The sequence below is a fragment of the Peromyscus leucopus genome, chromosome 8a, assembly GCF_004664715.2.
Source record: "Peromyscus leucopus breed LL Stock chromosome 8a, UCI_PerLeu_2.1, whole genome shotgun sequence".
Classification (NCBI taxonomy): domain Eukaryota; kingdom Metazoa; phylum Chordata; class Mammalia; order Rodentia; family Cricetidae; genus Peromyscus; species Peromyscus leucopus.
In genome coordinates, this window is record NC_051085.1 from 51,502,716 (window position 1) to 51,521,535 (window position 18,820).

The following is an 18,820-nucleotide window of genomic DNA, read 5'->3' on the forward strand; positions in this document are numbered from 1 at the left end:
TTGAAAACTACTCTAGATTTACTGCTTTGTAACATACATAAATTTTAAAACCTGAGCTAAAAATTAGGAAAATTCACGTCACTTTGGAAGGTAATTTCATATTCATTTGAATCTCTACTTCATTAAAAATAAAAATGAAGGGTTTTCAGAACAACCAGACATGAGTTTGATGGATGATCATTTCTCCACCCCCTGTGAGCAATGAGAAAAAAAGTAGCTATGTTTATTTATAACGTTCCATATCCTATGAAATAGATAAGTGATGTTGTTGGCATGTTGGGTTATTTAATTATGTGGAGGCACTGCAGGGGGTGTGTTTGCTCATGGTAAACAGAAACAAATATCTCAAAATTATGCAGAATCCCCAATGAAAACATTAAAGTTAAACCTGTCTTTTAAATAACATGAAGGAACATGCTTAGAACAATTATGAGAGAAATCAGGCTTCTGCCCTTTTTGTTTCACCACAGTCTGTGTGTAAACGGGGCTGAGAAGTTGATGCTTCAGCCTTGGAGAGTACAGAATGATGTCACCAGAATAAGCTGAAATACTAAAAGCATAAAAATAAATGTTTCCCTTTTAAAAACAACCTCAGAATAATTAAGATAAATGTCTGTCTAAATTAAATTGCCATGAAGTTTTCCCTACAAAGCGTTAGGCACTATAAGTACCCCTTGACTTTGGCCTGTCATGCTTCTTCAATAAATCATGCAGCAGTCTAGAAGTCAATTGAAATGATTGAATCAAGGAAAATTAAATTTTTTTAACATTTAGTTTCAGTAATGTGATTATGAAGCTTTTAGTGATATTGTAATTACTGGGAAGCTTTGAGCATATGTTTCTATTGAAAGTATCCCATGGAGAAAAGCTTCACTAGGGAAACAAGTAAATACAGACCCCAAAGAAGAAAAATGTATTTGATATGAAGTTAAAAGCTAAAGGTAGAAGAGACAAGACATCCGTGTGATTTATATTTTAAGCATCATACATAGAGTAACCACTTTCCAACCCCAGTGTCATGAAAAATTCAAATAATTAAATAGCTTTCCTCTAAGAGTTAGCACTAGAGAAACACCAAGGAGAAGCAACAGTAAAGAACAAGGAACAGAAAGAAAAAACAACGTATCCCTGTGCTAGCTCCAATTCACTTTGCACAGGAAAATGCTGCAGATAAAATCCTCCTCTTCAGTTTAATGAACCATCTTCTCTGAATCTGAAACATTTGAAATGTATTCAGCATGTATCAAATCAGGCTATACAATCATTCATTCTTTGCCCTGCTGATTCACTCCTCCCCTACCTCAACACTTACTGAGATGTGGCTAGGCTCAGAGACTAAAGATAAACAAGATGAGGTTGAACCCAACTAAGACAGAATCAACAGAGAACGATCCTTCCAAGGGACTGGAAAAGAGAAACCAAAGGCAAGCATGATATCTCCTCTCCTTTCATTTCTACTGCCATTCACTTAGCAGCTTTTCTTACACAAAAACATACTTCTTCCTTCAAGAATGAAGTATTATGTAAACAAGAACATCAAAATAGAAAGAGTCTTTAGGATTTAGCAGGAAAAAAAATGATTCTGTGAAATATATAAAATGTACAACCTTGAAGGATTGGTTTGTTTTGATTACATCAGAGTGCTAATTGTCCTAATATCTTATAGACTCTGCCTGGGTGGGAAACAGTGTAGCAAATTCAAAGTCTAGTCCAGCCTCTGATATGTGTGTCTGTGTGTAAACCTGGGGCTTACTGATTCCTCTGAACCAGATCGCTAGCCAGCAGACTGGTCTGCCTGTCTCTGCCCAACTCAGCTCCTAGAAGGAGTGCATCACCAAGTCTGGCTTTGATGTGGGCACTGGGGCCCCAAACCCAGATTCTCCTGTTTGCCTGGTAAGCTCTTTACCCATTGAGGCATCTCCTCAGCCCATTGTCTTACGCCTGTCAGAATGGCTAAGATCAAAAACACTGAAGACACTTTATGCTGGAGAGGTTGTGGAGCTAGAGGAACTCTCCTCCACTGCTGGTGGGAATGCAAGCTTGTACAACCACTTTGGAAATCAATATGGCGCTTTCTTAGAAAATTGGGAATCAATCTCCCCCAAGATCCAGCTATACCACTTTTGGGCATATACCCAAGAAATGCTCAATCATACCACAAGAGCACTTGCTCAGCTATGTTCATATCAGCATTGTTTGTAATAGCCAAAACCTGGAAACAACCTAGATGCCCTTCAACTGAAGAATGGATAAATAAATTGTGGCACATATACACAATGGAATACTACTCAGCAGAGAAAAACAATGACATCATGAGGTTTGCAGACAAATGGATGGATCTAGAAAAAATCATCCTGAGTGAGGTGACCCAGACTCAGAAAGACAAATATGGTATGTACCCACTCATAGGAAGATACTAGATGTGGAACAAGGATGACTGAACTGCTACTCACATCACCAGTGAGGCTACCTGGAAAACGGGACCCCAAAAAAGACATGGAGAAATGGATGAGATCTACATCAACCACACTTTCAAATGATACTTCCTGCCTACAGTGGTAAATAAACAACACTTCCTCAGACTGTCTACATTGCAGCCCCTGATACCTGTGAATGCTGCCAATGTGACAAAAGGAAACTGCAAATGAGATTCAGTTAAGGGTCTGGAGAAGAAGCTGTCCAGGTGGCCCCTAAATGTAAGCACAAGTACTCCTAAAGACAAAAGAACCTGGGCTCCTGTGAAGACGGCAATGTAGCTGGCACGGCAGCACACACCTGTCATCTGCACACGCTCCAGAGGAGTTTTGAGGCAAGTGGATCTCATGACTGAAACCAACCTGGGCTACATAGAAAAAAAAAAATCTGTCTCAAAACAAACAAAACATACAAGGAGGAAAGAAGTAATGAGTGGCAGGAGAAAAGAGGAAGAAAAGAAGCGAGGGGTGAGAAGGAGGGGATGGCAGCCACAGAGGGTAGCAGTGTGACTACAGCAAAGTGACACAGGGAAGAGGGCACAGTGAATGGTGAGTCCAAGTACTTCTCCGGGTAGAAGAGGGTCCTCCCTGGAGCCTAGAAAGACCTGCTAACAAATGGTCTCATGAATTATCACAGAATAATTTATGTGAAGCCATCAAACATGGTAATTTATTATAGTAGCAAAGAAAAACTAATGGAGTAACTGAGACACGCCTCTAAAATGTATAGAGAAAAACTGATGATTAAAGAAATTGAAACAGTGATCCTAATGTTTCTCTTCCTGAAAACTCTACATTAATGATCACAACATAAAATAGTTTTTTGTGTATTACCATTTAAAAATTTCCTTGCCTGAACTGTTTCATGGGAACCTGGATCCAAACTTGACTACCGGTATGCACAGCAAGCACACATGGCCACTGGGCCATCTCTCCAGCCCCATTCCTCTTCTTCTTAAGGGTGTTTCATAACATGTTGCTTTGGGACAGTTCCAAAATATTATATGTTGAACACTAGAGTTCTAAAAATTCTTACAGCTCCAAAATATAATTTGGGAATATACTCCCTGGTATTTCATATGTAGAAATGGAATATTATTATGTATTTTTCAGTTATGGCAACTAATCCCTGTGTTAAAATCTTTTAAAGAAATCTTTTTAATAACTAAGAATTCACACACAGCTATCAATCTTGAGTCACTAATGTTTATCACCCTATCATTTCTCAAAGACAAAAAGTCATTACCTCCTCCAACATCTACCTCAAAAGGTGTCATTCCCCCTGTGCTGACTAACCTGACTTCCATAACATGGACTCTGTTGGTTATAAAATGTTTAAACTGACTGAGAAGCTAAAATTAGACCTAATAAAATGTATACAAAAATAATTATGTTAATGACTTGATCCAACATGGAAGGTCCCTGAAAGTTTGATTCTCGGAAAAACTATTTCAGAATTGTTCCTGCAACATCTAAACAGAGTTCATGACTGTGCTGGCTGGTTTTGTGTCAACTTGACACAAGCTAAAGTCATCTGAGAGGAGGGAACCTCAATTAAGAAAATGCCTCCTTAAGATCAGGCTGTAGGCAAGCCTAAAGAGCATTTTTCCTCATCAGTGATTAATAGGGAAGGGCCCAACCCATTGTGGGTGGTGCCATCCCTGGGCTGGTTGTCCAGGGTTCTATAAGCAAGCAGGCTGAGCAAGCCATTGAGAACAAGCCAGTAAGCAGCACCCCTCCATGGCCTCTACATCAGCTCCTGCCTCCAGGTTCTTGCCCTGATGTCCTTCAAGGATAAACAGTGCTATGGAAATGTAAGCCAAATAAACCCTTTCCTCTCCAAGTTGCTTTGGTCATGGAATTTTATCAGAGCAATAGTAACCTTCACTAAGAATGCTCATAAACAGCAGGCAAATAATGGCAAGCATATTTGGATCTGTTGTAAAACTTCAGCAATCAATTTGTTTGGTGACTTCTCTGAAATCAAAATGATGGGGGAAAAGTATGATAGAAAGTCTTTATGTAGGAAGATATGGCAAATACCATCCAAATACATTAAAAAAAAAAAAGACAAATGAAGAAAACAGGGAAGAAAGCAGGGAAGGCATCAAAATGAAAGAAGTTCATTTGCCTACCCACTGGGCAGCTCATCAATTCCTAAATGAACAAGAGTGGGCACTCTCTGATACTAGACCTTCATCCTATTACTCTCTGTTGTATCACATATAAAGATTATATCTAAATGGAGTACACAGTGAAACACAATTCCCATGTGATAGGATGAATATATAAACACCACACTCTGCTTCTATAATGGAGAGGGCAAATCTGTACAATGCACATGTCTTATCAGCCCAAGTAAATCACAGATCATGGGGATAAATGATTTCCTATTTCTATGTCCTTCCCTACAGAACATATAATCACATACACACACAAGGAACATCCCTGTGCAGCACCACCTAACACAGTACCTTATAAAGAATGGATACTAGAATGATCACTGTCAATTGAAATATCTATTAATTCAAGAAAGAAAACATGCTATTTAGTGAGAGGGGAATGAAGATTGGATTAGCCTGATAGAATCTTAGGTGAAACAGGGTCCTAGGGGAAATAGTACTGTTAACTTCATTCCTTTTAACCACAAATCTCCTCTATAAGATGAAGTAAATAAGCCATGATGGGGGCTGTAATATAAATCAGCTAGCTGTCAGGTAAGTCTCCATCTTTAATATTATAAATGTAAGAAGGAAACCATTCGGATTACTACAAAGAAACATTTAAAATGAGCTCATTAAATGCAAATTAAAACAGAAACATTGAATAAGCACTGGGCTACCATTAAAGGCTGAAGAAACAGCAGGTAAGAAACAATTCTCATTGATCAAAGAACTGAAAGCTAACAGAATAAAGTATTTTGCATTGAACCTGGTTCATGAATATTAAGCATTTTGAAACAAGGAGAATTTTTTCTTTCTTTCCTTTTCTTTTTCCCTTTTTTTGTGGGGGGTGGATGGGAGTTCAAAGAAGCTTTAGAGGCAGGGATGGATTTGCATATCTTAATACCAAGTATTTCTACTGTATCATTTTCAAGCCATGGAGCTTTGGATTAAAAAAAAATACAGACTTCAGAAAAACCTTTAGAAATAGGACCAACATTTGTAAAGGACATAAGGTTTTTTCAGAGGCTTTGGACCCAAAGGAGGACTGAATAAAATTATATAAACTCTTCTATAAACAAGTTGTATAGAACCCATTCTGTGGCACAGAGGCACAAGGGCACCTCCTAGCAAACAGTATTCAGATGTAGAGTCGCTTCCATCTAATGTTATTAAGAGGACAGGGTAAACAGCAATGCATAGTACATTCAACTACAAAGTCTACGACTTAAAATTCCCTGCATACGAGTTTTAAAACAAGCCAGATGTGGGGCCGATAGTCAATATAGATAGAATATTTACAATGACAAAGCATTTTTATCTGTTTATTCCATTCTTGTATGCTTGGCACCTACTAACAGTACCAGACACATAATACATGCTCAATACTGGATGTTCTGGAATACTGGAATCTGCTTTTGTAAAACTAAATCATTGTAGAATGCATTACTTTTCCTAAAACTCATTTTCAATGTAAAATGTCTACCCTTTATCTATAAACAAGATAATTAAAAAAATACTTGCTGGTAAGTGATAATAAAATGTATACTAACACTGTCAGAGAGGACAGGGCCCCCAAAGACACCTGTGCAGTATGCACACTGAAAGGCCTTATGACTACTGAATACTCATTTAAAAGGGAGGATAACTACTATATCTTATAAAATTGAAGAATAGGCAGGAATACGTATGATCTTTATATGCAGACAGTTAAATTCTCAAAGAGATTTTCAAGAAGATATAGGAAATAATATTTTTAATCAATTAAAAAAAACAACTTTTTGAATGGAACACAAGGTTTTACGAATCCTAGAATACAACACTGAGCTACATTTCTATTTCAAAAACCCTCTGTAACACTGGGTTTTAATTTAAGAATTTCCTATTTTAATTGTATGAGCACCCATGTATTTTAATAGCTGATATTATCAAATGCCTAAATGTATAGGACATTTAGAACAATTCACAATTGTATCCACTAAAATTCAATTTTAAACACAAAGAAGTGCTCATTTTTTAAAAGATAAAAAAATTTAAAGATGTGTTCAAAATTACATTTTTCTCAGTTAAGTTTTCTGAAGCTTTTCATTATCTTGAATCCCTTCTCCATGCCTCACAATTCTTCTCCATGTTCATTGACTTCAATTAAATTATGGTTTAAGTCTGTCTGGGTCAAGGCATTTAACACATCAATCATAATTCAAGTGGGAAATGTAAGTGCTTTTAAAGCCACGTCCATGACAAGAAGGGAACCCTCTATTTTGAAACAATAAAAGGGTAATTATTTTATGGGCGAGGAAGTATTTGTCCCCTTTCCTCATATTTGGCCAGGAAACCAATCCATGGGATTTTTCTCAAAGGAAAGCAAGGACTTCAATGGAAGAGCAGCTGTGATGCCTGCACCAGGAGGGCACAGCAAGGCGGGAGAGGACAGGCACAAAAGGCACCAGCTCTGAGTAGTGCTGTGCAGTAGAAGACGCTGTTCGATTCCTAGAGATAATTGTGTGTCCTTTGACTTACAATAGGCCTCTGGGTAAAGACTGTTGGTCTTTGTTTCCTGGTTCAGAGATCATTCACAAAAATGCAGAACTACTCCTTCCGGGGCTTCCTTGGAATTGTTTCACTCTCTCCTATTTTGACTGTTGTCAACACACACAATTCTCCAAACTAGCAATTCAGAAGTTTATTAAAATATGGCCACCAAGAGAACTGGGCAATAAAACTAGTTGAACTAAATAATCATTTTAACACTGTTTATGCAGTTTTTAAATATGTTAAATTCCTTTTCTTGGCGGTGGGGGACAGTGATTTAATCATTTGTGTTGAAATACACACATCTTCACCCTACCACAACAATAGCGAGATAAAGAGAAAGAACAGATTTAAAATTCACCTGGCATTTCACTTGTTTCTGTCAGTAATGGATTTAGTTGTGATGCCCAGATATTAAGATATTAAGAGTTCCAGATAAATCTTAATAAAACTGCCTAAATGTGTTCCATCCTAAAAGTTATTAATACAATAATTTAATAGATTCCTTATAAAATAATTGTTTCTAGGTCTTAATTTCCTGTCCTTATAAAGTTTTCTGGGACATTTGCTTCTCAAAATCATCCAACTAGATTAAGTTGGAAGAGACTAAACATGTGCAATTGTCTTCAGATATGAAATAGTTCTTTCTTGTAAAGTCTCCCATAATTTTTTTCCTAATCTCTCCCACTTGGTTCACTGACTCAGTTAAGGTTTGTGTTCACAATCAGCTCTTAAGGCTTAAAAGGCTCAGTAAGAGTCATAAAAAATGTAACTTTTCTATAAATTTAACATGTTTCCAATTCATTCACCAAAAATACACACTACCCTACCAAGGTGAGTGAAGTTGGACTTCTTTAGCTTGTGCCTCTGTTTCAATGAGGATGTTAATGACCTGGCACGATTTCCCCAGTGAGGGAGGGGTAGAAGGCTGCTCTCTTTAACCTTACTTTCCTAAGTAAAAACAGACTTAGCTATGTGCACCATGTAAAGCATTTATTTATTTCATAAAGCCACCTCTCATCTGTCTTCTAGACATATATCGGATAGATCCATTTCAAATGTACTTGGAGTGGGTTCTTCTCAGGCATATATCACAACCAAGCTCACCAGAGCTCCAAAACACCATGTGGAGGAGTCTACAGTAACGAAACCTCCACACAGGAATGTTCGCACGACGCCACTATGCATTTCTACTCATTGTGGAGGACAACCCCAAAGTGACTGGGAGTTTGACCTCCCTGAGAGGACTCCCCTAGCCTTCCTACTTGACAGTGCTCCCAACAACCCTAGTGGCCACTTCCAAAGCTGCACTCATCAAACTGCATCCAGTTGTAAACTGTGATAAGATTTCCATCTTTGCTATTATCTGCTCTATTCTTTCGTCTCAGATCTTTGAGGAGACATTTAAAAAAAAATAAGACATAACTGAAGGAGCAAGGTGCAATCTCTTTGGAGCCCATTATCTCCACCAGTCAAACGCTTCCTGGGGGCTTCTTAAAAGTCCTGCCATGTCTGAACCTGACCTAAAGTGAAGGGCAGCTTGACAGTCCCTTCCAGGGCACACGAAGGGACAGAAACAGACGCTTGGGCTGGTCGTCACCCAGGGGTGGCAGAGCGCCAGGCTGCTGACAGGGCGGGGACGAGCCCGGCCATGGGAGGGCGCCGTGGAGCACCAGGGTGTCCGCGGGGGATGCCGTGTTCAGCGGGCACCGGGCTAACCTCGGCAAGGGCGGGGTGGGGACTGGCAATGCACCCGACCCGGCCACTCGCGGGCCCCCAGGGCCGAGGAAGCCGCCCGAGCGGGCGGAGAGCGCGGCGCACACGCCTGTCACTGACAGGTGGCTCGGGCCAGCCCCCCGAGGATCCCACTCGGACCCGCGGGGTGTCACGTGGCGCCACCCACGGGCGCGGGGCGGCGCAGGGAGGTTGTACCTGGCAGGGCACCCACGTACCTATCATGGTCACCGGGCGGGTGGTGGCTGCGGGGCGAGCAGGGCCTACGCGGGCACCGGCACCCGCCCGAGCCTCCCACCAGCGTTTCTCTCAGGTTTAGTCATCCAGGGCTCCCCGCCCCCGCGCCGCCCGGCAGGCTCAGTGCGCATGTGCGCCCGCGCCCGAGCGCGAAGCCTGCTGGGAGTCGTAGTTTTAACGCGTAAGAGTCTCCTCCTCTGGCCGCCTGCCCGTCACCGCCGTTCGCCCTTTCCGGATTAAGACCCAGGAAACGTGCGTCACGAAGGGGCGGGACTCTCGGGCCGAAGTGTTGACGAGTCGCTTAGCAACCAGGAGGCTCACCTTTGGAAGCTTGTTGCGGCTCAAGCCTCGGGTCCCAGCCCTCTTCCCGCCCCTCCCCTCCCCTAAACTCCCTTCACCTTGGAGCTGCCAAACATCTGGATCACCCTGGGCACCACGAGGGGTTGAATTTCTACCAGTAACGCGCCTTTTTACATTTTTCCCCGACCTCCTGCTCACATCTGTAAAACCCACTGCTTTTTCTACCACACTTTTGATAAGAACAAGACGTTTTCTAGGAAGATGGTGGCAGAAAAAGAGACCCTGACCTTAAACAAATCCCCAGACAAGATGCCGAAGAGGACCAAACTGCTGCCACAACAGCCGCTCCCGGTGCACCAGCCTCATTCCCACGTTTCTGAGGGCTTCACAGTCAAAGCCATGATGAAAAACTCAGTCGTAAGTGACCTTCCTCGATTGAACGCACTTGCTCCGAATCGGGGGACACGAGGTTGTAGAGCATGGCAGGCCCTAGCATGGATTCCAAGCCCAGGTCCTGAGTTCTGTTGGCCAGAGTTGGCGGTGACTGGGTCAGTAGCCGACCGTGCCCATCCGTGTGCAGAGAGGTAGACCAGGTGGTTAGAAAGCTTTGGGGACAACGTGACGTACAGGGCTAGTTTACATGCACATTGATGAGACCCTGAGCTTTCACCGCTACACCAATTACACTTAAGCATTTTAACTCGAAGGAGGGAAAAAAATCCTTGTCCTTATTGCAGCCTAAATTAGTTCCACTCAGCCTTCTAGAGTGAGAATTCTTAGAAGTCATAGGCTTGCAAGATTGTAACAAGCAGTAGATAGCTGGGACACATAAACTCGTCAATAATCTAAAGTCATTTATTTCATCTGCAACATTTTAGAATGTCTTAAAATTCACTTAGCAACATTCTGACAAAAAGGTACTAGCCTGTTAAAGTATTCAGAAGCTACTTATGTGAAAACTGATTCCTGATAGGCATTTTAAATAATATGAGCTCTATTTCAAGTGTCCCTACTAACACAAGTCGTATTTCATTTTTATTACTTGTGGCAATAAAAAATAAAATATGCTCGACACCAATAGGGGAAAATATTTAAAGGCACACAAGTGGTTTAGCTATATGTATAGTACTGCTTTTAAACCTTCTTATTTATTAAATAGCCTCTAATCTAGTATGCTAAACCAAGTTTGTCTCTTGAGTAGGCACTGTTTAGGAATGGGATATTAAATAATAAATGCAATTTAGTATTTTCAAATTTGTGCAATTTACACCCTGAGAGGATCTTATTATTCAATATATTACCTTAATAGTGTTCTTCATTGTCCCTTTTTTTTTTTTTACTTATTTATTGCAAGCCTTATTTCTAAACACATACTTATGAGGACACAAATAAAGTAGATTACCTGTAGGCTTCCAGCTCAGATTCCTATGTTGCTAAACAAAATCATGTTCCTATTTTTTGTTGTGTGTATTGGTTGATTTACAGTAGTTAAAATTCTTGGAAACACTCTAAAAAATAACTGTAGAGTTACAGGAAACAGAAGAGGTTGTTTCCATATTCAATACTTACAATTCACCATTTTTGAGTTCTGTGATATAGATTTGTCACATTATGAAGTTGAAGTGTATCTCCTGCTCTGAAGGTCAGAACGTATATGCCAACTTTCATCTTTTAATTGCAGCCACATGTTCCAAAAGCCAAGCCCAAACCACTTTGGTGTTTGGCTCATCTTCCATTCCCTCTGCAACACCCTAGTTCAGTAGGTAATGTCATTTCAATTTTCTTCCAAGAAAAATGCATAGAATATACCCTAAGAATTATAGAAAGTATATATGAAATGATGGTGGCTGTAAAAAAATTCATTATTTATAAAAGTAATTTCTTCAAATCTCAATGACAAGTAGTTTTAAGCAGTATGTGGTTCTTTTGGTTGCATGAATTTCTGTTTTGGTCAAGTAATCTTAAAAGTCTTCAATCAAAGAATAATATTCAAATTCATATTGATACAATGTTTTCCATTAAAAGTTGAAAGGAGATATAAAATTTGAAGATTTGTAGTTTATTTTCCTTCTTAGAGTGTGATGATGGAGCTCATGACCAAAAACCACTTAGCCATATTATTCCCTCATGTCAACTAAAAGTGGACCCTTTCTGCATGTATACACCTTATCAAAAAGCAAGTTAGGTCAAGCATAGTGAAGCACACCATAGCCTCATGCCCAGGAGGCAGAGGTAGGAGGATCAACCCTTGGAGGATAGCCTAGGCTACACGGGAAGTTAAAAGGAAGTCTACAGTACACATGAAGACCCTGTCTCAAACACACACACACACACACACACACACACACAGAGAGAGAGAGAGAGAGAGAGAGAGAGAGAGAGAGAGAGAGAGAGAGAGAGAGAGAGAAAGTTAGAATATGGATCCAAGGCTGTGATAATGTTACTTGTAGGCCCTGATTCCAGGCCCATCAGAAAACAGGCTAAGAAAGCCATAGAATTTCAGAAGGACACAATCTTCAATATATACTTTAGACACAATGAGAAAAAAATGTCACAGCTAGCAATGAAGAGCAAGCAACTTCATTATGGTATGTCTCAGAAGCAGCTCCTATCACATCTGCATAAGTCCATTGCTAAAGCTGTGTCTTAAAGCTACAGCTAGTTGGAAGGACTAAGAGGTTTTAGGTTCTAACTGGTAGCTCTTTGGCTGTCTCAAACTTCCAGTGTTTTATCATTGTAGTAGAGGGGAGATGGGAATTAGAAGTCATAGAGTACCAATGTTAAAGATGGTACATTATAGTGAAGAAAAGCACAAAGATAAGTCCACAGAGTTGCAATACAAACAAGCATCTGTCGCTAGGGTTGCAAATACTCACTCATTCCATCCAGTGGAAGTATTAGTGATGGTGGAACCAGGGGACAGTTAGCTGATGGGGCATCATCATCCACACACCTCTCAGGTACATAATGTCTCCAAAACTACTACTCTCTACCAGTCAATTATCAATACATGTAGAATAAACTTTCCAGAACAAAATTCTTCTGATGACACAATGTAAAGATTTGAGAGCTATCCAGGTCCAAAACAATAATTTTTAAAAATATTTTTTAAAAGCATGCTTCCTCAGAGCCAGCAGTCATTTCCTTTAATTTTTTTATTCTTTGACAATTTCATACATGTATACAATGTATCTTGATCTTACATGTATACAATGTATTTTGATCATACATGCATACATGTATTTTGGTCATTCATGTATACAACGTGTCTTGATCTTACAGATTTACAAAGCATCTTGATCTTACATGTATACAATGTATCTTGATTATACTTGTACACAATGTATCTTGACCTTACATGTATACAATATATCTTGATCATACATATACAATGTATCTTGATCATACATATACAATGTTTCTTGATCATACAGGTATACAATGTATCTTGATAGTATTCACCCCAAATCCTCCCTCTCTCCCTGAATCCCTGGATTGCCCCTCCCACTCATGTCTTCCTCTTGTTTTTCATAACCCACTGAGTCCAGTTAGTGCAGCCTGCCTGTGTGTGGGTGTGTTACCATCCACCTAAGCATGGCCGGTTTACTAGCTGCCACATACCTGAAAGAAAAATGTCTCCTCTCCACCTACCTGCTTTGAGCTGCCACCAGTTGTCAGTAGCTCTTCAGCTAGAGATGGAGCCGAAAGAGCCCCCTTCTCATCCATACTGGAATGTTAACTGGCTGGATCTTGATTAGGTCATGCCCTATAAGTTCATAAGCGCAATGGCCATGTCATGTCCGGAGGACAGCACTTCTTCACATCCTCTGGCTCATACTTTCTTTCCAACCCTTTTCCTCAATGTCCCATGAGCTCTGGTGGGAGCCTGGTGGGAATTGGTATGAATGTTCCACTCTCAGCACTAATTATGATTCTCTGCATTGACTAGACCAGCAAACTTCTATAATCTAATCCTATTATGTATTTTTAAATTTATAACCCCCTTCCATTCTCATTTTAGCTAGCTGAAACCCAAGAAACTGAGTGATTCCTTTTGTTTTTGACTTATGCTTTTCCTTTAGTGAATGCCCAACTCCCTTCATAACCCGCATATATAACATCATTCTGTCACCCAGATCACAAACATCTGCTGATCAATGGGGCTGTGCTTTCCCAGTACTCTTAAATGCCAGGGATGGAAGTCAGTGAAAGAAGACATACTGAGAAGCAGCTTACACTTTTGTGTCTAGCACAATGACTGCTGCTTTAAGAAGATTCCTAATTCTCCCTGTCGCCAAAGAAATAAGTTATTTCTCATTCATTGTTTTCTTCTTTGCATTATACTTATCTCTGCTCATGTTTTAAACCCTTGTATAAATTCTGTGTGAAGACAGAATCTACTTCTAACTCATCTTCAAATTTTAACCAGAAGCAAATAATGTATTTGATGAACAAAGGAAAGCAACTCTGTTCTGTTTTTGTCTTCTCCCTCATCATTAAATGGATTTTTGTTGCTATTTACAATTTTTTTTAACATCCACACAATTTAGGAGCTCAAAGGATCATGTTAAAATATAGTGGTGCCACATGCCTTTAATCCCAAAGGCAGGTGGATCTCTGTGAGTTCGAGGCCAGCCTGGTCTACAGAGTAAGTTCCAGGACAGCTAGGGCTACAGAGAGAAGCCTTGTTTCAAAAAAACAAAAACAAAATAAAATTTAAAAAGGAGCGGAACCATGAGGGTCTTTACCTCAAATCCTCAGACCCTCGCTGTACTAATAACAAAAGCAAAAGTTCTTACCTCCTGTGAAGCCCTTTCAGAGCTAGCTACTGTTGCTTTTCATATATCTGTTCATATGTGTGCACATATACATAGATATCTACATACATATCCTCACCATCTTCACCTTCTCCCTTACTTTTTAGTACCGCCATCATGGCTTTCTTCCTGGTCCTGATACACAGGTGGCATGTTTGCCTTGGTGACTATTTCCTTCTAGTTCCTTCTACCTGCAATGTATAGACCACCTTCTGTTGCTGCCTTTGTTTTTTATTTGTTTGTTTGTTTGTTTGAAAAGTTTACTTTGTAGTAAGCTATTCTCTGACCACTTAAAATCTCAGCCTCTTAGTCATCCCCTCAACCCTGGCCCTCACTCCTGCCTGCCTTCCCTCTCATATCTGTGATATCAGTGTCCCCAAACCTGGGCTTTTTCCATTAGAGACCCAGCCTTGGAGGCTGGGGGTTTTATTGTTTCATTCAATGCTCCATTTGCAGCCCCATGGCATGGGCTATATTTTCTGCTTTTTTTTTCCTCTTTTTTTGGTCAAATGAAATAATATTTTGTTCTGTAACTAATTGATCATCCCTAAGTTAGAATTTTCAAGGAAAATAACAATAAAATTCCATGAGTATTGAAACTATGAATACTATATAGATGCCCTGTGAAATATTTTATTGGTTATTACAAAAATTGTATTGTATACTATAAAACATAAAAATGGTTTGGCTTAGGAAAGCTTTCTCTTAAGATTATGGAAAAGATTTCTATCTTTGTGTCTTGAGACCTCTTGTAATTTTAGTGTTCAATTTAAAAGGTTTGTTTTTTTTTATCTTAAATCATTTTAGTTTAAAAAGGTAGAAATTCTGTGTTTGTTTCCTAAAAGGGCAGAATTGTACTTTATCCATGATATAGATAAACTACATGCTATATAAAAATGTTTGCTTATTTAGTTTAGGATTCCAATATACTTTAAATGATCTGTCAGTGCTGTGAGTATATAAATTCAGGTATGTACCTAATAATTTGTTGTTATCACATATCAATGTTTTAATATACCATAAGTCATCTTACAACTATGGGATTTTCTAACCAATCCTATAAGAAAAACAGGGCAGACTATTTCCCCCCCAGAACATATTAGTCTCAGAAATTTTATGAGATATTTATTAAATGACAAGAAAAGCATGTAAATTTCTATATTTTTTGCCTCTGCAGCTCAGTCTACTCCTGAGACTATTTTTGTAGATATCAACTGTGTACCACATGTGTAGAAAATACACATACCCTGAGTGAATCATTGGCGAACATTAAACCAGTACACAAGCTCACCCAGCTCCCAGAACAGCCATCAACATGGGTGACACAAAGTAGATTCAGTGGGTTATAAAGGTTTTTAAATACATATTAAAAAAAACAAAATTTTAGTGAACATGAAGCTAGAAGAAGTTTGAAGGTGGGTAGTGGATCCAAAAGGACTTAGGGAGAGGTGTGGGGTATATGTGAATATGATCCAAGTACCTTGTATCCATGTAGGAAATTCTCAAAGAGTGAACTAAAATATTAAAAATTAAGCACCAACATTACAAAATCCTTTTGTGTTCCCTTCTAGTCACCCCTCAGGCACAGTCCCACACCGAATATATCTTTACTGTTTGCAGCTGGTTTTGGAACTGGTTTTATACTTGCATAAACTATGTGATTTTTTTTTTTTTGTATCTGCTACTTCCATCAAAATTATGCCTGTGAGATTCAGTGCCACTGTTGCATACAATGATAGTTATAAATTAATTATTCTGATTAACTTTAAATGTCGGTTTAATATAACCTGGAATCTGTAGAAGTAACCATCTTATTAAATAAGAAACACAGAGCCAATGTAAAGATAAAAGCTCCAGGGGTCAGAGCTAAGAGCCTTACCCTTCCTGCTTTAGCAATCCTCTTCAGCCAAGAGAGACCTACTTCCTGTGAGTTTGTCTTTATATAGACTTTCTGTTCTGCCTTCTCGTTGGTTGTAAACCCAACCACATGACTGCCTCCTCACTGCCTGTCTGTACAGACCTCCAGGTCTTCTATGGTTGGTATTGAGATTAAAGGCATGTGAGTCCACTGCTGGCTGTATCCTTGACCACACAGAGATCTACCTAGCTCTGCCTACCAAGTGCTGGGATTAAAGGTGTGCACCACGAATGACCAGCTCCACTATGGCTTACTATAGGCTCTGACCCCCAAGCAACTTTATTAACATACAAATAAAATCACATTTCATTACAAATAAAATATAACCATAAGAATCACCTGAAAAAGAGTCTCAACGAGAAGCTGCACTAGGTTGACTGTGCGCATGTCCATTAAGGATTATGTTGATTGATAATTATGATGGGAAGAGCCACCCCAAATATAGGGGCAGCATTTCCTGAGCCAGGCCTTGGCTAGGAGAAGAGTGGAGACTGCTAGCTTCAGCACATATGGCGAGCAGGAGAAAGGCAGCATGGGGGCATTGGTTTCCACCCTCTCTTGGCTGCGGAAGTGATGACTAGCTGCTTGACTTCCTGCCTTGACTTCCCCAAAACGATTGACTGTAACCTGGAATTGTAATCTAAAATAAAGCCTTCTTTTTGGTCAGGGTATTTTAAATGAAGCTAGTGTGTAAATGCTTCCTTTCTATTTATTCCTAAATTGTATTTCTGTGTATGAATGTACTACTGTTTTGTAGTGGTATTTGCTCTGCCCACGTTTAAGAGGTCACATACAAGGGCAAAAAGCACCACTTCCTTCAGGCAGTATAACCCAATGTCATGGACGGAGCTAATACCACTACATTATTCGTTTAACCATTCCCTTCTGGCTGAGGATTTGTGACTTCCAAATTAAAATTGTTGCAAGTAGCTCTCCTAGAAAATTTTTATTTTTTTCCCCCCAGCTACTGCTCCTACTCCTTGTCTTCTTAGTGTCAGCACTCAAAATCTCAGCACTTCTGGAAGTCATTCATCATACACACTGGAAAAAGTTGGGAACAGCTAAGGCTGTGATTTTCCAATTGTAAGAAGACATTTTCCTCACAAATATTCTCACACTTATGTCAACAAGTCACTTCTTTTATGTAAAATACTTCCATTAATTTTCATGCATTCATTTTTAACCATAATCTTGTCAATTTAATTATATATATATACATATACAAAACAGTGAAATAAGTAATGTTTATGGCTTCTGAAGCTAAAATATAATCATCTTATTTTATAGTCTTTTTGTCATATTTTTAAAATGTAGTCTCACTATGTAACCTTGGCTTGCCTAAAACTTGGGGCATAGTCCAGACTAGCCTCAAACGTACAGAAATCCATCTTCCTCTGACTTTCAAGTACTGGAATTCACCACTACATATGGTAGTTTATATTCTTCTAAATGAAAATAAGATCTTCCTTACTAAGAGACCTGTGGCTTCATTTGTATTCTATCCATTTATTACCGTAATGTGCTTGGAGTCTAAATTTTGTATATATTCTCATGTGTGTATAAGGAATATGTGTGTGTGTGTCTATGTAAGTATGTATATGCATTCATGAATTCATGAGCTGGATAGCTAGATGATTAATATATTAGATAGACAGACAGATAGATAGATAGATAGATAGATAGATAGATAGATAGATAATTGAAATTTAGAAATTATTCTTTAGCTTTCTTTGTCACCTAGATTCTTTGTTTTGTTTTATTAAGTTTTTTTGTTTTGTGTATGGGTGTTTTGCATGTACTTAAGTCTGTACAATATCTGCATGCCTGGTACTCTCAGAGTCTAGAAAAAGGCATCAGATCCCCTGGAACTAGAGCTACAGATGGTGTGAACCACCATGTGGGTGCTAGGAATCAAACATGGTCCTCTGCAAAAGCAGCCAGTGTTCTTAACCACTGAGCCATCTCATCAGCTCCTGAACATTTGTTTAAAGTACAGGTTTCTGTGATGCCTCTTGGGCCATGTCCTATCATAAAGGGAAAGTTAATAGTATAAAAGGAAACTCATATGAAAATTCCCCCCATTCATTCATATTTTTTGCCATAGAGTAACAGCAACTGAATGAAAAGTATGTTGACCTAGCTGGACCCAGCATGATGCAGAGTGATGGGCTGTAATAGAGAAGGTACCTCTTTCTCTTGGAGGCTTCTTCCTGGTCCCTTCCGCACTCACTCTAGAAAGTACCTAAGTGAGGCAAGCATCATTGTACCTCATTATAACACCACCTCCCTCCATTTTTCGAAGGGTACAACACTGTGTTTTCTCAAGGACTCCAATTCTAAAGGTCAGGAATTTAACATTTGAGACATTTTAGTTCATTTTATTGTAATCATTAAGTTCTCTGGCTACAACAGTTGCATAGATCTTTAGGGCTTCTTTTTTTCACCCTCAAGCTTTATTTACTACATCCAACAGCTATACAGCTAACTCTAGGCATACATCTCTAATTAAACAATGTAATTTTACTAAAAAATGAAGACCATACACATTATGTTTACTAAAGCATACTGAAATTGTCACATTGGTTTGATTTAATTAAGTGATGATAGTTAATCTTTGAGAGAATATTTACATTTTTTGTATTGAAA

The 18,820-nt window shown here is 39.2% G+C and overlaps 2 protein-coding genes across 3 annotated transcripts in view; one reads left to right on the forward strand and one right to left on the reverse strand.

Annotated features, from left to right (window-relative positions):
• Prkn (parkin RBR E3 ubiquitin protein ligase) overlaps positions 1-9,250 on the reverse strand; it is a 1,218,024-nt gene extending 1,208,774 nt beyond the window's left edge. For both annotated transcript variants that reach the window (XM_028866686.2, XM_028866685.2), the window contains exon 1: positions 9,121-9,250. In XM_028866686.2, the coding sequence (XP_028722519.1) occupies positions 9,121-9,127 (7 nt within the window). In that variant the 5' untranslated portion in view covers positions 9,128-9,250. The remainder of the gene's footprint in view (positions 1-9,120) is intronic.
• Positions 9,251-9,402: 152 nt separating this feature from the next.
• The window catches only part of Pacrg (parkin coregulated), a 479,746-nt gene continuing 470,328 nt past the window's right edge, over positions 9,403-18,820 (forward strand). Inside the window, exon 1 of the mRNA XM_028866656.2 lies at positions 9,403-9,856. Within this exon, the coding sequence (XP_028722489.1) occupies positions 9,701-9,856 (156 nt within the window). The 5' untranslated portion in view covers positions 9,403-9,700. The remainder of the gene's footprint in view (positions 9,857-18,820) is intronic.